This window comes from Euprymna scolopes, chromosome 36 (assembly GCF_053919585.1).
Source record: "Euprymna scolopes isolate OS-2025 chromosome 36, ASM5391958v1, whole genome shotgun sequence".
NCBI classification, from domain to species: Eukaryota; Metazoa; Mollusca; class Cephalopoda; order Sepiida; family Sepiolidae; genus Euprymna; species Euprymna scolopes.
Window position 1 is genome coordinate 52,639,400 of NC_136517.1, and position 22,850 is coordinate 52,662,249.

General features: G+C 33.1%; 1 protein-coding gene across 2 annotated transcripts in view; it reads right to left on the reverse strand.

Moving 5' to 3' along the window:
- Nucleotides 1-22,850, reverse strand: part of LOC145260481 (organic cation transporter protein-like) — a 150,178-nt gene that overhangs the window by 52,463 nt on the left and 74,865 nt on the right. The window contains exons 3-4 of one of the 2 annotated variants that reach the window (XM_080118587.1): nucleotides 17,339-17,569; nucleotides 3,955-4,157 (exon numbers count right to left, since the gene is read on the reverse strand). In XM_080118587.1, the coding sequence (XP_079974713.1) occupies nucleotides 3,955-4,157; nucleotides 17,339-17,569 (434 nt within the window). The remainder of the gene's footprint in view (nucleotides 1-3,954; nucleotides 4,158-17,338; nucleotides 17,570-22,850) is intronic. The other variant, XM_080118588.1, reaches the window with a different exon arrangement.

Genomic DNA, 22,850 nt, shown 5'->3' on the forward strand with positions numbered 1-22,850 from the left:
TTTTGGTGGAAAAAAAATTTCTGTATAATAAATTTTCTGTATAATAACATTTTGTTTTTAACAAGTAAAAATCGTTTTGGTGAAAAAAAAAAAAAAAAAAAAATTAAAAGCAGTAGCCGCCAGCGATTAAATCATTGAATTAAGTTTCCATTTTCAGGACTTAAACAATAAATTGAATCTAGGTAAATATGGCAGCAGTAAAATTTTATTTAGACTTTTTTTTTCAGATTATTATGCATAAAAACAACAGTAAATAAGTATAAATAATTTTTTTAAAAAATATCATGCGGTCTGTAGTCTCGTTTTTGGACTTGATAAACACTTTAAAATAAGTGAAACCACTAGCAACTTAGCCAGTTAGGTAGAAAACGAACACAAAGAAAATTGTAAACAAGTAAAAATATTTTTTTAAAAAATATGGGAGCATAGCATCTTTTAAAAACAATATCTCATTCAAGAACGGTCATAAAATGTGTTTTCAATCGATATTTATTCAATAATGGACGATTTTTCCTACCTAGCAAAAATGGACCAGTTTTCCGGGTACGAGTTTTCTGAGCACCATCAAAAACACACTTTAAAAGAAGTTTAAACACAAATAAATTTATTCACGTATGTCTTGCCTTTGGTGGCATTTATTTGTTGAGTATTTGTTTATTATTTCTTTTCTTTTTCTGTTAATTATACTAATAAATATTCCAATCCAAATCTTTTTGAGGTGCATGTATGAGTTTAAATGTAAATATAATTTCCTTTTTAATTAAGAAAATATTCAGAATGTTTTTTCTTTATGTATTTCATCCAATATTTTCACTATATTTTCACTTGTGTCCAAAGTTCCATAAACGTTAATTATTTCAGAAGAAGTAGATGGGAGACATGGATAATGTACAGCTGGTGCCAATGAAATTAAAAAAAGAGAAATCTTTCCAGAGGATTTAAAACCTTCTAATAATCAAGTGAACTTCCTCAGGTGGGGGTATATAGTCATTTAGTGAATAGATGCTAAAATTTTGGAAAAGGAATAGTCAAATTGATAAATAACCAATAAATAAAAGAAATTAAAAGCTGCTAATCAATGTTAAATCTGTAAATGAGATTTATAACCCATTCCTGGTTCTTCTCAGTCTTGTGTTGTGAATGAATAATTTCTAATAAAAAAAAAAACACAAACAATTTGTGTTGTTTCATTTTTTATTGTCAAAAAAACAAAAAAAAAAAAAAAAAAAAAAACCAAAAAAAAAAAAGTTGGAATCGAAAATTAGGTTATAATTTTTCCGATTCCGATACCCCCAAAAGTTCCGATTTTTCTAATGTTATATAACAATATTTCTATGTGCTGGAACGTTTTCATCTTAAATTCTATGCAGAATTTAGAAACTATGCATACAAGGCCACCATTCGCCCATGCATCGGTCTCAATTTATCAACTAAGCTCCAGCCCCTGTCTCATTGTCGCAACGTTGCATCACTGTGCCTGTTTTACAAATATTTTAATGGAATGTGTTCTGATGAACTCGTTTCACTTGTATCCCCTTGATGTACATATCCCTGACAAACCCGCTTAGCAATAAGACCTCACCCCTTCACTGTTGTTGTCCCTAAATGCCAGAACGCTTTCTATTCTAATAGTTTCTTTCTTCGAACAGCTAGAATTTGGAATTCCCTTCCTGCTGCCTGTTTCCCTGGCTGTACTGATATGCAGAAGTTTAAATGTAACATAAACAAATATCTTGTTAATCTTTCCTAGACATGGCTCCAAATAGTAGCCCCTTATGTCCAAGTGACGATATGCTTTGTAAGGGGTGAACATGCGTTATAAAAAAAAAAAAAAAAAGAAAAAAAAAAGAATTCAGTGTAATAGTGAAATAAAACAAATCATTTATTAAGAAACTATAAAAAAATGAATAGATAATTAACATTCGTCTTTCAAAGAAATATGCAAATTAGTTAACCATGTAGTCGCTCACATATTTATGACTGAGTATATTAAGTTCTTTTTAATAATTTTTAAATAGAAAAAGAAGGCTTTTAATATCAATGTCAAAGCGAGAAAAAAAAAAACAACTCAACTTTATATCCGTGTCTGTGCGTGAGTATTAATACAATATACCATACCAGGGAAATAAATCACAATTCTTTTTTAGTGATTATCTCCCCTTTTTTTCCTTAGAAAATCTCTAACAAATCAAATTTTGAATTATAATAATAAAAATTTACTAAAATCAAAGTAACTCACTAAATAATTCCAAATAAGTAGATAAATATAACGATTACAAATAAAGGAAACAAGAACCAATTCATCATTTAAAAGAATTTAATTCTGTTTTGTGTCATTTGCTGCAGATTTTGCAGACATTTGCTGTGGTACAAAACAACAAAAAATTACTGGTAAATTATAAAAAATATACTAAAAATAAATAGTAATTAAAATTAAATAATAAATGTAATATTAGTAAAATAACTGACTTAGTATATGATTTTCGATTAAATCCTTGTGGACAATTCTAGCATGAATTTTAGGGGCTTTAAACAGATTCTTGTTTTTGGTATACAATATTACTACTTATCACTATGAATCACTACTATATATATATATATATATATATATATATATATCGTATTTGGGGTAATTGTGCCAAGTACAGGGAAATTGTGCCAGCTAACTAAAAGTGCTCTTTTGGCAATCACGCATATAAAGAGCACTTTTTTTAGTTGGCGCAATTACCCCTGGATTTGGCGCAATTATCCCAAAGTACGGTGGGTGCGTGTATATATACATATATATATATATATATATATATGCTCAATAGCCAGATGAATCTTCACAAGGACGAAACAGAAAATAAATATATATATATATATATATATATATATATATATAAAAATACATGTATACACACTACTATTTCAAAACTACTAATATATATATATATATATATATATATATATATATATATAAATACATATATACACACACACTAGCAGGCCGCCCGGCATTGCCTGGTCATAAAATATGCTTAAATATGATATTTTGATTAATGCAGATTTCATATTTATTATTATATTATATTGGACCCAATATATAGTAATGATTTAAAAGTTTAAAAAATAATGACTCGTGCATCACCACGACGTTAATGCCTGAGTTATGAAGACATGTTTGCTGCAAGGCTAAAACTTAAAACATGAACCAATAGCTATTACGTTATGCATGCATATTCATAATGCCGTCGTTCGACCTTCACCTAACAAATTCCTTTTTTTTTTTTTTCATTTTCACACTTTTGCGCCAATTTTTAAATGTAAACATCTGATGAGTATGTGATTAAATATGTAGAAATAACAATTTTGCAGACTTGTTAGTTGCAATACAAAACAATATTGTAATGAATACCTTTTGAAAAATAATAGTATATTGTTGGGATGATTAATCGGAATCAGAATTGGGAATCGGAAAAATCCAAGTTTTTTGAGGTATCGGAATTGATATCGGAAAAAATTTGAGCCTATTTTCCGATGCCAAAATCGATTCTTTAAATTATCTTTTTTTATTTGATTTAAGAAGCATCTTCCACTTCTTGAATTAATAATAAAATAATAAATATTTATTGATCTAAACTTCCAGTAAGACTAAAATCTCTAGATGCACATTCAAGATGTGTTTTTACAGTAATCAGGACAAAATAACACTTTTATAGTTAAATATTTAGAGATTTATAAAGGAAATTGTATCGGAATCGGGAAAAATATTGGAATCGTCCCATCACTAATATATATATTTTTTCTGAAAGATTCATATTTAAAATCTTTCTTCCTGATAAATTCGGATAATTCATAGGAATAAACATGTAATTTCAATTGATGTATAAAAAAAAGCGGAAATTGTGAAATTTTCATATTAGTTATTAAGTTGCAAAAAAGCATTTCTGTTTCTTTTTCTTTCATACTTACATCAATTCGAAAAATCCATACACAGAGAAGCTGGCGCAAGTAATAACCAAAACCCTCCAACTCTTATGCCGTGTTAAATAGACAGCAACTTCAAAAATCAAAATGGTGAAACTGAAGATCAACGAAGACAAACCAGTCATCAGGTTCCGCTTTTTGGCTGGAAACATTTCCGTGATTACTGTACACGTTGAAATTAAATAACCCTAAAAAAAAAAAATTAAAAAGAAAAAGAATAAATAAAAAAAAAAGAATAAATAAAAAAAATAAAAAAAGCATCCTGTTAGAATCGCAATATCAAATTTAATTTTAATAATTAAATATGTTTATTTATTGAAAGAGATGGTACACTTGTTAGGTCTTTAAACCGTTAAATTTTTGAATTTTGCATATCAACAGTAGACTTTCTCTTACCTAATACATATATATATATATTAATTTCAGGTAGAAAAATATTCAAAAATTAAGAATAATTGAATTTCAATGATAGTGATGATCAAAGAGAGCAAATTATATTTTTTTTATTCTTTATGTAAATACAGTCATATCTTGTTCTAGATAAGAACTTTAGCTTTGCTTCACGCCATATTTTCTCTCCTCAAAATTTGAAAAGGTTTGAAACCTTTTTAATTTTTGTATTTTAATTTTTCTTGCCTGATGAAATCAAATATGATTGAAACGGTCGGCACATCGTAGCAAGATATGATTGTATTTACATAAAGAATAATAATAATATATATATATATATATATATATATTGTTTGTTATGATTCCAAAAACCAGAAGATGTATTTAATTCACATTCATATTTTATTCATTTTTTCTTATGTAGTACGTCTTACACATGTTGCCTTTAATAGCAGAAGGCCACTAAACAACACATCAGCGACAAATGTATGTTTCTTAAAAGAAAATGGAAATATTTAAAGTAGTGTTGGGACGATTCCTAAATTTTTTCCGATTCCAGGAAAATGTTGATTAACGATTCCGATAAGTCCGATTCCAGTGTTTTGAAATATACCATTATATAATTGAAAGTTTTGGTACAGCGAAAAAGTGGAAATACAATTAAGGGAATTTCGAAAATGATCTGATTTTTTTCGTAAAATTTCTTTCATTGCAGATAAAAGTCAAAACAAATATTTTAACCATGAATTAAACATACACCATGAAATTAATAACAATCAATTTCAGGAGTTATTTTATATATTAAAAATATAAAGAAAAAGTAAGTCATAATTAATTCAACAAAAATACAATAACATCAAATTTCAAGGGGAATAACATGTTTTGTTTATCTTTTGATATTCATTTTTTTTTTGTTTTATTTTCTCTTTATCTTCAATAACTCTTAAATATTTAACATTTTTTTTGCAGCTTCAATTGCTACTGACTTTTATTCCACTTTCCAGAATATTCTTATTTCTAAATAAAATTTAAAAATAATTAAATCTTTGATTAAATTTTTAGCCTTTTATATTCAATCATCTCAAATTATTTCTATTTATTTTTAAAAAAATATTTTTAACAATAATAATGTTATTTTTTTTATCTAAATAAATTGGTTTATTTCTATATTAATTTTTATTATATAATTATATACTTATCGTTTTTTTAATGTTTATTCTCATTTAATGTCTTAATTTACCTCTTTATTTCTATATAAAAAAGGAAATTTTTGGTAATTGTTTAATTGCTTCATTCGTAGAATATTTTAATGAAATGTAAATTTCTAGAAGAAAAAAAAAATTAAATTCACTTACCGCATTTATTTAACAGATACCAAAAAGATTTCTTTTGTAGTTTTTGAAAAACCTTAAGTGGAACCGTCAGTCAGCATATGCAGTTCTAACGTTTTTGTTTTTGGATACTTCAAAAAAGCTGACAGATTGTCAAAGTTTTGTGTGATCAGTTTCACTTTAGTTTTAGAAATATTTCCTGAAACAGCCTTCGTTCAGAAAATAGAAAGTACAATTGTTTAAATAATTTGACTTTGCTTGTTTTATTTTTTTTTTTAAATATAAAGGTTGACAAGACATTTTTCATTTACTAATGAGATTCTTCATTTATTTACTCATGGAAGAGTGTCGGTAAAAAAAAACCAAAAAAACTTGCGAAAAGATAAGCGCCTCCTCCCCTCTTTTTTTTTTTTAGTCACCAGTTGGAAAAACCACTGATTTTTAACATGATTTACTCGCAATGAGAGCACAGTAAAAAATCATTTTTCTCTAAGGGTTAAGTATTCATCAACTTTTTCATGGACTTGACGTAGTTAGGCTGTTTTATACATAAATAAACTTTGCTCACAAATGAAAGCAATATTACCTTGCAGCCCCTAAAGTTTTGCAACAGTGCAAACAGATAACTAACCATGGGCCTCAAAGTTTCGAAACAGACAGACAGTGCCTATGTATGTGACCGAATAAGAAAACTCATTAAGATAAATAAAGATTACCTTTAAAGTAGTTAATAAAATTCTTGTACATCATTAAATATGCTATAAAAAGTTCTATGACGTTTTTATCATAAATTTGTGACAACATTGACCTCACTTCAAACAAACAGTACAGCTTAAAAATATAAGAGAATCGTAATGAAAGAATCGTAAATCTAAGGTATTTTTGTAATGATGTGATTCCGATTACCCCCAAAATACACGATTCTTACGATTAACGATTCCGATTGATCGCCCCACCACTAATTTAAAGGCTGCAAAAACATAAATATAAAAGAAAATACTTATTGTAGTATGATCCACGTCATGAGGCTGTCTTATGTTGATCTACATGTAAACACATTAGAAACTTCTAAAAAGAAATAATGTACATAGGTTCTACAGAAAATGAATCAAAACAGATGCACTCATCATAACATCGATGCCCCCCCCCCACCTCAAAAAACAGTATTAGGAATTAAAAAAAAAAAAAAAGAGAGGAAAAACTATAATAAAAAAGCATAAATTGATCAGCAGAAAAAAGGCTTTAGGGAGCAAACTTAATAGAAAGACAGTGTTTTCGCAAGGCACACAAATGAAGCTGATTAGGATTGTTAATCAAGGTGTGGCAGCAATTAGAGCAGAAGAAGGGACAATAGAGGTTAGTATATTTAGAGTTAGTTTTAGAAGTGGCAATGAGTTTTCCAACAGATAGTTTACTGACATTCTCGAGTTTGCGACAGGTGCAAGAAAAAAGCAGGTCATGTCTTGGAGCAGATCGAGATGAGCTGACATTAATTGACGAACACGACCTCAACAAAAGACGTAAATGTGGATCTTAGCCTTTAGAGGGTTATTTCCCCATAATAGTGTCACACACTCACTCAGAGTACAACCGACTGTATTGGAGTCTTTTGTTTCTCTCGAGTTTATGGTTCGAGTTGTTTTATATTTTATGATTGTGAGCCACTGTGCATCTCTTGGCAGCTGCCAATGTGAGAGACAACGACATCGTCAGAAGAGGAGATGAAAGATAAAAAGACCATGGGAACAGTGTTGGGAGTCAGCGTTTGTTGCTGAGCAGGAAGGGAGGGAGGAAAACAACATAACTTTTATAAATAGAAACTTAGCCTTCTCAAAAGTGGTCTCGTCGTAGCTTAGGTTACTTAGCGACTCTAGATTGCTAAATACTAGCTGAAGATATGTTCTCAACAATTAGTCTGCTGAGAACTGGGCTATTTTGGTGACCTTTTATCTGTTGGGCTGTAGGTAGTCCTAGGAGGTCCACTCTCCTAGGACTGTCTTCCCCTCTTTGGGCTGAAGTAAGTTTATTGCTTACTGCCTGAAGCCCTCTGATCAAGAAATGCAAACAGAGCTGCCTAAGCAATTCTTAGCAACCCAGGATGCTCCTCCTTTAGATTAATGATTCTCACCTTCTGCCCTTTTGTCACATCTTCCTACAGTGGGAAGTAAGTAAATATCAATCTCATCAAAATATATCTGGAAAATAAATTCTATTATTCAGATTCTTTGCACTACTGTTCGCATCTTTAGTGTCATTTTCACGTTTCAGTTGATGTAACCTCTGACCGTTATCAGGTATATTTTGTTGACCTCAAGAATATTTCTGTTGAACTTCAGAATTTGCACAGAATTTCAAATGGAACCCTTTATTTGATCCACAGGCATAGCAGGTTTTCATTTCATTAGCCTAAATAATTTACAATTGTATTTGGAGTGCCACCCACACTGAGGATTGAACCGTCTTTCTCCAGAATGGTGTAACTTATTACTGAATTGTATGAAACATTTTACCTACTATGCTTTGGGTCCTTGTAAACCATTCCAAGGTGAATTTCAGGAGTCTTAAACATTTTTTGTTTTTAAATATACAATCTTACTACTTATAGATCAATACTTATTACTACTGTTATGTTCAAAGGTGTAATAATTAAAAATATGGACGATATGAAACATGATTTTCGGAAAATGATATTTTCCTTTATTTTCAACAATAACAAAACAAATGAAAAAGGTTGGTTAACAAAAAGATACAGTTATTTTGGATTACTACTATCGAATACAAGAGAAAAGACAGCTTGTTGAAACTCAGGTCGAAAACTAGGACAAGGAAGTGGAGGGTTACGAGAGGAGAAGGGAGGTAGTCAAAGTTAAGAACTGCTAACAGGCAAGATTCAAGTGACTATTCACTCTGTTTATATTGAAATTCAATGATATTCAGATTCCTTTTGGACTTTGGATTGGCAGCTTCCGGCAGGTTGCCGGAAGTTGTATGCAACTAATCAATAAGCTGTCAACAAACAAGTTTTAATGAAATTGTGAAATTTTATGTAAACAGGTAAAAAAAAAAAAAAAAAAAATTTTCTTAATTGAAAATGAATTACAGCAGGTTATGTGAATATATTCAATCTCCCTAAGAAGTCACTGCTTTCTGTCAGGAAAGAAGACGTGTAGCAAGAAAAAAAAAAAAAAATAAATAAAATAAAAAGTACAGGATGAATGAAAAGAAAGACACTAATAGATATCTGTTTATATTGAAATTCAATGATATTCATATTCCTTTTTGTTTTTCTTTTAAAAGTTTGGTCAATGAGAATATTTCAAAATTGTATTTACCACTAGTCCAGAGGGCATTTTCTGCAACTTTCCGTGGGTTGAAGGGATGTATTTTCCTGTTCGTACTTTGGATTCTTTCAGCTGGACTTATCCATGAATCAGAGACCGGAGTTATCTTAACAGGCACAAGCTGATATCTGATCTGTTTCCCCCTCTCCACCTTTATTTTTGTGGCATCTTAACCCATTCTAGATTATTGCAGAACCTTCTAATCTAAACTTTCTATTACTATATTCTGACCTTTAAACTATCTCGTGAATTAAAAACTTTTGAGATTTGATCATTAGGACTGCCTAGAATACGTTAGCACACATTTTAAACTGCTTTATTGATGTTTTTATTATTATTTTATAGAAATGCTCCCTCAAAACATTACATATTATTACTATGTATATTTTTTATTATTTATAACTAGCATGGGTACCTGGCGGTGTCCAGGTGTGGAGAGGTTTTATGGTAAGGGTATCCATCTATGGAGCCCTAAAACAATGTTTCAAACAAAAAAAAAACATAACTCTGTTCCGTCTGCCTGCTTCCCACCGGACTACAACTTGGATATCTTCAAGTCCAATGTTAACAAATTCCTAATGAACCGCCCCCTTAAGTAAACACTTCATCAAATCTCCACACTAACGTAATGTACTTGCAATAACCCTTATCCCTGAGTGGCTTCCGGGCCTTGATAAGTGATCACTGTGTAAAAAAAAAAAAATAAATAAATAAAAATAACCAACCCCCTAAAAAAATGTCAATAGCAGCGAGTACCCATGTGAGTACAAAAAAAAAGTAGTAAGTAAGCAGGCAGTAATGCCATGAGGAAAAGGAAGTGAAAAAAAAAACAGCTAACGGTTTTGTCACCTCGCCTACCATGACATACAACATCGCTGCTGTTCAAATTAAGCTTAGTCATTGCAAGGTGTATGATAACTTTGCAATAATGTTGACAAAGAAAGTGACCTCTCCTTGTAAAAAACGGCCCAGTTGACTGTGAAAAAAAATGATTTGGGCCAATTTTTGGATATTCGTCAGTCGAGAGACTGAGCTTTCAAATGATACCAATTTTGTCAGTGTTGGCCGGGTGTGTCAAAATTTTTAGTGAGACACAAATATACATACATATATACACACACAAACAGACAGATGAGATTTATGGTTCTCATATTGTGTTAAATTCTATGCTAGGTCTGCTTAATAGTTGATTGTTGCCCTGTATATCCACTGCGATTTTAAATTGTCTGACACTCCATTCTCTGTCTATAATTTTTACTTTGTCCTATAAGGGTAGGTAATTTTCCTTTTTCTGCCAGACTTTTCAATCTCTTCACATATTACGGCTCTACAATATTCTAATCTTACTTTTAGTGGATGACGTCTTACCTTTGTATAGTTTTTCCACATTTACATTAAATCATAGTCACACAGTTAAGATGGTTCTCATAGCAAATAATTCAACTCAATATATTGGGAAAAAAGATTAGCATATGTATGAAAGGGCAAGGGGGTAATGTATGGGGCTGATCATACATAGATCGATAATTACAATGTGTCCAGCACCGTCTTGAACTTTTTTGGACATCTGCAAACTGATCACAGCTTCCAGCAAGCCCACCAACTTGAACAACAACAAAAAAAAAGAAGCTTTTTGACAACTCAGTCAAACTCTTCTGATACAGCTTCTGTTAGTTCCCATGAGCCAGTGTGTAAAAGAGGTTGTGCAGCACCTTTTTATTGTCACACATGATATTAATGCCAGTGTGATACTCTCATCCGCTCTCCCTCATCCCAAGTGTTAGAAAGTGGCAGAGAAAGAGAAAAGTATAACAAAAGAAAAGAGGAAAGAAGTTTATCGGGTAAACAAGGGTTTAGGAAATGGGCTTATCAGAGATAATTTTTATTTTTATTTTTTTTTTTTTTACATGGGGATCACCACTTATCAAGGCCCGTAAGCCACTCGGGGATAAGGGTTATTTTGTGTACACTAATCAATAGGATAATATCGTAGTAATAGTTGGTATTGGAGATTTGATAAAGCGTCTTACTTAAGGGGGCGATTAATCAGGAATTTGTTTATGTTGGACTTGAAGACGTCCAAGTTGTAGTCAGGTGGGAAACAGGCAAACGGAAGAGAATTCCACAGGCGTGCACTTCTCAGAAAAAAAGCTATGTTCATGGAATCTATGTTTTTATTTAGGCACAGATAAAGAGTGGGGGAAATTACTGGCAGTGGTTTTAGCTAGACGGGTGTTTATCATGAAGGATTGGCAAGGGGGAACAGAGATTGGAGCTCGGATGAGCACTTGCCATGGAAATAACGATAAAAAAAAGACAGGTTCGCAACGTTTCTTCTGTGGGAGAGAGGTTACAGGGAAGAGAAGAAAGCATCCCCCACTAAGCCACAAAGTCTATTTTGTACTTTGTCAAGGCAGGATAGGTTGTTTTTTGAAGCTGCAGCCCAGATGTGGCAGCAGTACTCCGTCTTTGGATGTACTTGGCTTTTATAGAGATAGAGAATTGCATCAGTAGTGAGATAATGGAGAGGAAGTTGTTCACCGGGGTAAACAAAGGAAGCTGAATAGGACTATTAGTCGAGGTGTAGCAGGGATGGACACAAAGGACTGAACAAGAAAATCGGTCAATAAATTTTAGATTTAATTTTAAGAATGACTGAGTTTTACAATAGTTTTTATGACAGTTGGAAACGGTCTTGGCAATAGTTACACGTTGAGAAGAGTGTCTAGTTGATGACTCAGTCAAAAGGCAGCTCATGGTTTGGACCAGGTCAGAAGAGCTTTAGAAGATTAAGATTAGCTGACATCAACTGAAGTATTTGGCCTAGACAGAAAAACCAAGACATGAACGTAAGAGTGTAGTTTCCCACAATGGTGTCACACACACTTAGAATGAATATTTACCGAAAGTGTCAGTGTCCGTGTATTTTTTTTTTTTTTTTTTTTTAGTCGTTTTATTTTATTTTTCATACTTGCATGCCCCTCTCTGGCAGTCACCTAGTGTGGAAAACAATGACCCAGCCAGAACCAGAGGAAATGAAAGAAAAATTCATGGAACAACGTTGGAGTCAGCGATCATTGTTGAGCGAGGTAACATGTGGTATCACAATCGGTTGAGGGCCTATTCTAAGTATTTATTTAAATTCCAAAATATTTAATCTAAATGTAACCTAATTTTAATGTTTAGCCAAGGCTATTCCTCTATCTTTCAAATTAAATTTAAATTCAGATTTACCTCCCTTTAGCTGTAAATCTAGTAGCAAAATGAATAACAAATGCAGTGATTTCCTTTGAATTAGAACATGAAAATCAACCAAATATGGGTGCGAACACGTTTTGGATTTGTTGGTGATTCCTTTCATTCGGATTCCAAAGAAAATGCTGGAGGTTTTAGTTTTTCCTGTGTATCTAACATATTTGCTTCATTTTGTCATTTCAGATGTTTTTTGACATATTTTATGAAAAGACTAAAGCTTCATCTGTTTATAATAATTTAAATAATTCTGAATGTTTTTCTTTTTATGACTGTGCTATGTGCCAGTCCGTAATAAAGAATGTTTTGAAACGTGCAGAAAATAAAACAATTCTGGAACTAGATATGGGATGATTCCAATATTTTTCCAGATTCCCATGCAATTATTAATACTGCTCTAAATGCCAGATTCCAATACAATTATTGATTCATTTTCAAATCTCTAAATACAATTGTCTTTGTTGTTTGTTTTTTTTTTTTTTTTTCAATTTTTGGATTACAGTAAAATCCCATGTAATATTTGCACATATTTTTTCACAAATGTAAAAATACACTTATGGGGGTTTTCTTGATATTTTAAAACCAATAAAAATTTATCATTTCATCAGTTTCAACAATGGATAAATAAGTTTAAAAAAAAAAAAATCAAACCAAAAAAAATTTATTTAAATCATTTTTGGAATCATAAAATAGGCACAAATTTTCCGATACTCCAAAGAATTCTAATTTTTCTGATGGACACAAAGGTCAATGTTGGAATCAGGTAACAAATTCAGACAATCACAAAGTGCAGATGATCACATCATGTGCAGTAACTGTTTGTAGAACACAGTATCATGAGGCTGCTTCTTAACATAATACAACTGTTGCAATATTTTTGGTATAAAAATCAGGGTATGGTTACAAAAAATTGGAAGGTTCTATTTATAGACGGGGGGGGGGTGATAGGAAATGACTAATCAAATAGAACGACAATCTGCTATCGGCCAATCAGAATCACTCCATAAAACATAGTGGATCTTTTAGAATTCTGCACATACTTTTTGTTATTCGCATGAGAAGGAACTTTGCTCTTCAGGACTTCTTTAGATTAACTACCCACCAGAAACCCTATTCTTTGTCTTGGTTTTTACAATTCAAAGCTTCTCTGGATTGATACTGCCATTTTGTTTGAAACAAGATTTCTCTTTTCTTCTGAAACTAAGATGGCTCATAACTCAAAAACAACATAGTCGTTTTCAAGTTCAATGTAAACAAATTCTCATTGAACCATTTGCTTAAATAATAAAATTCTGCCCAATTTCAACCATCGTTATCAATCACCACAGTGTTAATTTATTAATTTTATTTATTGCGGACTATTATCCTCATCTTTCTTAGTTGTTGTTTCACAACGTTTCAGCCAACTATTCCTCTGGCCTTCGTCAGTTGGCCAAAACGTTGTGAAACAACAACTAAGATGAGGATAATAATCCGCAATAAATAAATTAAATAATAATACTCATCTCAATAATGAATTTCAATTAAATAATATATACACCATGGTGTTGTCTTAATATTAATCTGACAAACTCATTAACCCTTATCTTCCAGTGGCCTTTAGGTCTTGATAAGTGGTGACTCTTTAGTAAAAAAAAGAGCCATCACTTATCAAGGCCAAAATTTTTCCGATTCTTGATTTCAATTCCAATTAATTGTTCCAACAATAGATGGAACTCTGACGAGTATGACCACTTCAGGTCAGAATAGACCTGTGAGCAACAGCAACTAAGGGGGTGACTTCATATTCCCCAAGGTTCTCAGATTGGAGCCTCACTACAGGGTACAGTTTAATGTTATACACAGGACACATGAAAATATTGATTAAACAAAAAAGGGTACTTTTTCAGAGTATGACCTAATTTCAGGCAACTTTGGATTGGCAGCTTCCGGCAGGTTGCTGGAAGTTGTATGCAACTAATCAATAAGCTGTCAACAGACGACAAGTTTTAATGAAATTGTGAAATTTTATGTAAACAGGTAAAAAAAAAAAAAAAAAAATTTTCTTAATTGAAAATGAATTACAGCAGGTTATGTGAATATATTCAATCTCTCGAAGAAGTCACTGCTTTCTGTCAGGAAAGAAGACGTGTAGCAAGAAAAAAAAAAAATAAATAAATAAAATAAAATAAAAAGTACAGGATGAATGAAAAGAAAGACACTAATAGATAAGTTTGTCTGGTGATGCACAAATACGGAGATGAAAAAGAATTATACATTTGTAAGGACTGGTATTTTAAAAAAAATTTTTTGTTTTACAATCAAGAATGGTTGAGAGGCAAATACTGAAGGGGATATACCTGTGGTCGCACAATATAACAACTGTAAGAAATTTAAAAAAAAAGTGTGATATTGGGAAGTGAGACAGAAAGAGAAAAACAAGTATGAAAATAGACAAGAGGAAATGGGTTTATCGGTAGAACAATGGAGAGGAAATCATTTCCCAGGGTAGGCAAAGGGATTGTTAGCCAAGGTGTGGCGTTGAACAAAAGGACCTGAGATATATTTAGAGTTAGTTTTAAGATTGGCAATGAGTTTTATCACAGTTTTCATGATAGCTGAGGAAAGTGTACGGTTAACGACAGTGATGGTTTAGAGTTGCCAGTTTGACACAGTTCTCAACTGTGTGTTTGACTCACATCGGGGGCAGATCATGGCTTGAACCAGATCGGAAGAGCTTTGAAAGATTGAGATGAACTGATCAACTGACTGACGCACACAGCCTCGACAGTAGCATGTAGAGGGTCAGTAGTGTTGGAGTCCGTGTTTTTCTTCCGAGTTGTTTCATTTTATTTTTATACTTGTGAGCTACTGAACACCCTTGGCAGTTGCTAATGCATGGGAGATGATGACATGGACAGAATCAGAGGAGAAAATGAAAGAAAAGAAATCTACTTCACACAACGTCAGAGTGGGAAATCATTGTCGAGTGGAGTACTCATGGTCTTACAAAAGTAGAATAAAAAAAAGAAAATTTCATTTATAAGAACTGTTTCCATATATTTTCGCCATAAAAAAAATGATTTTTTTTAGAAACATCAATGCTTCTTCAGCAAAAGAACGAAAATCGAAATATTGAATTTCAATCAAAACCAACTTAGTATCTACTTAAGTGTCATGTCGAAATTAGTAAAATATCCAAAAATTATGAAAAAATCATAAAGTAGAAAAATAATTATTGATGAAAATATTCTCAAAATTAATTGCAAATTATACTTGAATAATAAACAGAACAGGGGAGGTAACTCAAGTCTATCTTGTTATATTTACCCTCAAAATGATGGCGGCCAATCGATCATAAAATCTTTAAAGTATATCTTTTATGTAATAATGCAGTAATATGTTACTAATTCCAATATGAAAATTTAGATAAAATTCCTTTAATTGAAACTGGCATAAAAATTAAGTAAATGAGTTTGTTTTTTTTAATAGAAAATCAAGTTTTGGTCTTTTGATTTTGATTCTAATACCAAAGAAACATCAACACTTTCTATGTCTGTTTATTTTGTAGTAATGCGTTGTTTTGGCTTCAAACGTATATAATGCGTATTTTATTTTATTCAAACTCAACCAGCGCTTCTAAGCAACAAAAATCTTAACGTGAATCCCGCGTGACCAACGCACCATTCCGAGATTTAAAAAACTACCGTAAAAACAACAAACGGACTTCTACTTGCTGATTCTCTGCTCCAACAACAGCATGGCAAAAAAAATAAAAAATAAAAAAATTTAAAAAAATAAAAAAATAGAAGGAAAGTCATACTAATGATGAAGTGTATCTTCGAAATATATTTATGAATTTCAATATAAATTTCAAACAAAATAAATGTCTGTTTATTTTGTAATAATGCGTTGTTTTGACTTCAAACGTATATAATAAGTATTTTATTTTATTCAAACTTTTATATACTTTTTTCCAAGTAAAATATATAACAAATTATATATATATATATATATATATATATATATATATATACACACACACTCTTTATAAAAACAAGCAAAATTTTTTATATACTTTATTTGAAAGAAAACAAGTGAAGCATGCATGGGCCCCCGTGAATGCACAGTGAACGAGGCATAAAAAAAATGACAGTTCAGCATTGCCCCTCCCCCCTCGAAAGTCCCCAGGAGACGTCAAATTCTGGTGAAAATGAACAAATCGTATCATATCAATCTTATCATATGTAAATTTGAGTTCTGCACCATGCAAAGAAAAGAAATAATTAAGTCCATCATTTGCCGCTCCCCCCCATTTAGTCCCAAAAATCCCCAAAGCCTGAACATATTTAAATTCAAGTTCAGCACCATGCAAAACTGCTAAATAGACATACACAGAAAATTTTAGACAAATATGGTAAAATAGTCCCAAAAATGGAGTGTTTTTATTGGCCCTAAAAGAGCCCCTGGTGCACACCCAACAGTTATCGCAAAGTACAGACAAACAAAATTATATAGAAATCAGTACAGACCAACAAATTTATATAGAAATTAGTTAGTTACAACTTTTCAGAAAGTTTTATAAAAATCCAAGCCATCAAGTTTAAAAGTGTCAATTTTAACCCAAAAAGCACCCCTAAGGGGGGGGGGGGCAACCGGAGTTTTCCCTTAAAATCCGTTCTGTTACTTTTTTACTCATATCATGTTCAATGTTTGTGCAAAATTAAAAAAAAATTCCAAGGCGTAGTTATTAAGAAAAGTGCGGACAGACGAACTGACAAGGGTGAATTTAAAGGTTCACCCTCCTTTTGTCGGGGGGAGCAAAAAATTTTTTTTTCAAATAATTAAGCTTTGCTAACTATTTTCTTGTTTTGTTTTCACTGTTTTTTTGTCCTGTTTCATTACAATGCGTCATTTTGAGTTTATCATCTGGCAGCATTTGCATCAGCTTTTTTCAGCTGCTTATGAATACTGAAAGATGCCAATGCAAAGTTGCCGGAAATGGAGTCGTATTCTGGATAAGTCTGCAAAAAAAAAAAAAAAAAAAAAAAAAAATCAAGAAAATGGTTTACTTACTTGAATCAAAAAACCATTAAAAAATCTTGTAATTGTAAAAAGCCAAAAATACGGCGAGTAGGCACAAAGTATGTTCAGAGGTAGAATCAAAATATTAGAGAGGATATGTATCGGACGGCGACCAAAACGCTCCACTTGGATCGGTATGATTAAGGAACCAACAAACTGGCCGAGGACGTAGATAGTTTGGCTTAATTCTGCAAAGCCGGCTCTATTACAGACAAGATCCCACTGAAAAAAAAAAAAAAAAAAAAAGCAACAAGAAAAATAATAAGGCAACACAAATCAAAAAGGAAAAAAAAAGTTTTTTTTCTTTTGTGGTAGCATCAAAGTGTAGTATCTGTTCTGATACTACACTTCGCTTTTTCTGACTTTGATCAGTGGAGGAGGAGAAATCTTTCTAGCTCGAGACAATTTTTATAAATCTGAAACACTCTTTTCCTGCCTATACTATCGAAACGCGTTGGTGGGAAACTTAAAACCTAGACAATTATCATCGAGGAGGATTTGGGGAAATCTTAGGCTCACAGGTTTCGTTCCTTTTTGGGGAGCTGAATTTTCCCCACATTAAAAACCGACCTTATGTCTAACTCTGCCCTCGTGGGGAGGCAAGTTAATAGGAACAATGAAGGCCTACACATGGCCACAGATGGTGTGACTCATCAGTCAGACTGAAACAGATCTTGATGAAAAAAATCTAGTGTAGCTCTTTATTTTAAAGATGTCTTCCTCTTGTTTTTTGGTGCGACATCCACAAGACTGGTTGAATCAGCTTCTTCCTTCACACGCACACAATCTCTGATTACAGCAGCCCAAACATAGGGGTTCTGAGTAAACTTTGATGAAATGACAAGCCAATCCTTATTTCATCTTTGAATACCAACAACCTGTGAGCCAACAAATTTCCCCATATCCTCCTTGATGATAGTTGCCTAGGTTTTCAGTTTCCCACCCACGCATTTGGATAGTATAGGCAGGATAAGAATGTTTTGGATTAATTGATGAAAAGTTTTATTCGCCTAGCTAAACAGACGAGATGATTTATGGCCACTCATGGAATGCAGAAAAATAACCAACAAAAAAATAACAATGCAAACATGTAGATTTGTTTTGTCATTGATTGAATTAGTTTTCCAAAACTGTAAATGTTTTTTTTTTACAAGAAATGAAGAGAAAAGACAAAGGTGACGATGGGGGGGGGGGGTTGATGAATGCATTTGCATAAGTGATTGGTTGGTTGGTTGGTTGTTTTTGTTTTACGGCATATCAACCCTTTTCTGGATGTTTAATGCCGAATCCAGTGATTTTGAAGAAAAATTTTTTTAATAGAATATATATATATATATATATATATATATATATATATATATATATATATTTTTAGTCGGTTTCTATTTAATCCATAGTTGGGACCTTAACAGGTACTGCCACTCTGGGTCAGAGTGGACTTGGGAGCAATGCCAATTAAAGGGTGGCTCCACACTAACCAAAGCCCGCAAGCTGGGGCCTCACCATCGGATATAGTTTAAGGTCATATCCAGGGCGATAATAAATGATTGAAAGTAACTCGTTATCTCTTGTATAAAAATGTTTTGTTATAACATTTCGTTTTTCTCACTTTTTTGTATGGACAAATTTTGTTTCTGTTTCAAGTAGTATGTTGAGCCTGGTCAGTACCATATGGGTGACCATTTGTGGATACCAGGTAAGGTATGTAGGCGAACCTCTACACCTCCATGCAAGAACTGCAAAAATCTAACGTTGTCATCTCCTCTGATGGAGATATACAGGTAACTGAAGACCACCCATAAATTTAATATTCCTTTGATATTTCTTCCTTCAGTTCAGCCCATCTAGGGTGAATACTGTACAACAAACAAACAAACAAACATAATGCACAGTTCTATGTGATTGATAATGATTACTAGGGCTGTGACAACAGATTATTCTTTTCATTGTTTTGACTCAAGTATATATCCGACACAGAAAGACACAGTCAATCAACCGAGAACCACCTCAGTCTATATAAAAATATATAAGATACTAGCATGGGTGCCCAGCGTTGATATATATAAAAGTGAAATTGTCTGTGTGTGTACATTTCCTTACCAAACTACTCCGTAAATTTTGAGTCTGCAAACTCGAAATTTGACATATGGGGTATTGAGATCTGGGAAAATCTTTTTAATCGGTTTTCAGCCAGAAATTTGGTTGTCAAGGGATCAAAGTTCAACGATTTGACCTTTGAAAACTCTACCAAACTCCTCCACCAATTTTTGGTCTAAACACTTGAAATTTTAGATAAAGGTTCTTTGAACATGGATCTAACCTTTTAATTTGATTTGAGCCCAAAACAATAAATGTTAAGGGGTCAAAATTGGGGTCAAACTTTTTAAAAATTTGACCTCTGCGATCTCTACCAAATTACTCGGCCAAATTTTGCTCTAAACATTTGAAGTTTTACATAAAGTGTATTCAAATATAAAGCAAGCTTTTTAATCAGTTTTTGACCGAAAATTTGTCTGTCAAGGGTTGAAGTTCAAAAGATTTGACCTCTGCAGTCTCTAGCAAACTATTCGGCCAATTTTGAGTCTAAACATTTGAAATTTTACAAAAAAAGGGTATTCAGAAATGCAGCCAGCTTTTTATCAGTTTTTGAGCAAAAATTTGACTGCCAAGAGGTCAAAGTTGAAAGAGTTGACCTTTGCAGATGCTACTAAACCCCTCCACCAATTTTGGGTCTAAACACTCGAAATTTTAGATGTAGGTTATCTGGACAGGAGTCAAACTTTAATATATATGTATATGTACTAGCATTTCAGCCCGGTGTTGCCCGGGTATTTGGAGGTGTGTGTTCAGAAAAAAAAAGTGGTAGTAGTTCGTTTTCATTCTTTTCTTTCTTTGATGGACCATCTTTTTGTCCCTTATTCTCTCCCTTTAATTTGTCATTGGACCGTTGCATAGATCTGCTTTGAGACCTTTGTTTAGGTCCATGTTCCTGGAAAGATTTTTCTTTTGGGGATGTCACCTGGGAGGGTCCCTCATTTTGTCGTTTTGTGTTGCTTGCTCTATTTTCATTTTCTGTTTGGCAGAATCTGGCTCTTGGAGAAATCTTGGTCTTGTGTGATAGTTTGTGCCAAATTCCATCACAAAAACTTTCAGCTCTTTTAATAGAGATCTTACTTCTGTTATGATGGGTGGGAGTTCATCGGTTTTTATTTCTGAAAGTTTGTTGATGATGGGATCAAACTTTTGGCCTTGATGGGTGTGAGTTATGGTGTTTTTTTGTTTTTTTTTGTCATTTCCGAGTATGTTGGGGTGGTGGATTCATACATTTTCCTGTCTTCTGGGAAAGAGATTTTATTTTAGTATATTTTATTTTAGCGATTTGTTTTCAATTTTGCCAGGTCTTGCACTCTCTTGAATTGGCTGAGTGACCTTCCTCGCAATTGGTGTAGGTTGTTTTTTCTTTGCAGTCTTTTTCTTCATGATCTGTTCTGCTCTTACCACATCTTCCACAGACAGGGGTTCAGGTGCATCGATTTTTGTGGTGACCGAACTTTTGACAATTGAAGCACATGAGTGGTCCTGGTATGTATGTTTCCACCTTGACCATCATGTACCCAATTTTTATTTGAGGTGGGAGTTTGGTTGATTTAAAGCTTAATACATATGTGTTGGTGTGTATCATTTAGCCATTTCTTTTAATGATCATTCTCCTCACATCTGACACATTTTGCTTTATTAGGTTGGTTTTATTTTCTTCTATGGTGCACTGTGCGAGTTCTTCACACCTCACTACTCCTCTAGAGGTGTTCAGGAATTTGTGTGGATAAACTTATTTTTATTCCATCGAAAGTTGTCCAGTTTAGGAGTCTTTCGGATTGGGCTTCTTTATCCACTTGGACTAATAATGTGCCATTGGTCATTTTCTTTTTTTTACTGAAACAGGTTTGAGGCTTTTCAGAGTACGAAAGTATTGTAAGAAAGTAATAAGGAACGCAAGAGAGTTGTATGCTCAATCTGTTAAGTCCAAAGTAGCTGAGCAGCGGCTTGGTTCCCACCAGTTTTGGCAAATAGCAAACAGAATCCTGAACAGAAGCGTGTGCTCCATCCCAACTATTATCAATGGATCTGAGGTAATCTCGTCAGCATCAGACAAAGCCAAACTCTTTGTCAAGAACTTTGCAGCTAATTCTACCCTTTGCGACCAAGACCGCCAACCCCCAATATTTCCTCTTGTATCAGAAAACACGCTATGTGATATACGTATATCTGTACGTGATGTTGCCAAGCTAATCAAAAACCTTGATTCCAGTAAAGCAACTGGCCCTGATGGTATTCCAATTATAGTACTCAAAAAACTTCAACCTGAACTAGCGCCCATACTTACAAAACTGTTTAAACGTTGTCTTAAGGAGAATAGTTTCCCATCTCCCTGGAAAATCTCATCAGTATGCCCTGTATTTAAGAATTCAGGTGATCGCTCATCCCCCTCTCAGTACAGGCCAATAAGTCTCCTGTGCGTCATGAGTAAGTTGCTAGAATCTGTATTAAATACAGAAGTAATCAAACATCTCAACAAAAATAACCTTCTTAGTGACACTCAATATGGTTTCCGTTCTGCTAGATCTACAGCAGATGTCCTTACAGTTATATCGCATAGGATTAGCAAATCTCTCGACGGTGGCAATCTTTCTAGGGCAATTGCTCTTGACATATCTAAAGCCTTTGATAGGGTATGGCATAAAGGTTTACTTCATAAGATCGCTAGCTATGGTATAGCTGGAAAAGTCTTCTCAATTATTAAATCATTTCTTTCTGATAGGTTCATAAGAGTAGTAGTTGAGGGGCAAAAATCAGAAGCTCACAGTATTAATGCCGGTGTTCCTCAGGGATCCATCCTGGGCCCAACTCTTTTCCTGATCTACATTAATGATCTTCCAAATCATATCCTTACATCATTTGTAGACATTTATGCTGACGACACTACCATTTATGGTACCGCATCTAAGACAGTAAACGAGCAAGTTCTCTCCAATTCTCTCTCCTCTGATCTTGAGCACGTAGTACAATGGGGAAAGGAGTGGCTGGTTACTTTTAATGCATCTAAAACCAAGCTTCTCTCTTTACATCATCAACATTCTAATCCACATTTGTCATCAATTGAAATGAATGGCTCTCGTCTTCAGGAGGCCTCAAGTTTTGACAAGCTTCTGGGCTTGACCATTACTCCTGATCTTAAATGGAACACGTATATCAAATCTGTTGCCAAGGCCGCTGGAAAAATGGTGGGATCTTTCTATCGATCCAGTAGATATCTCACTGCTGATGCTATTCTCTATCTATATAAGAGCCAGGTACGTCCAAGGATGGAATACTGTTGCCACATCTGGGCAGGAGCTGCTAGAAAGAACTTGTCCTGCCTTGATAGAGTTCAAAATAGACTTCGTAGCCTCGTAGGAGATGTCCTTTTCTCCTCCTTGCAACCTCTATCTCACAGAAGAGATGT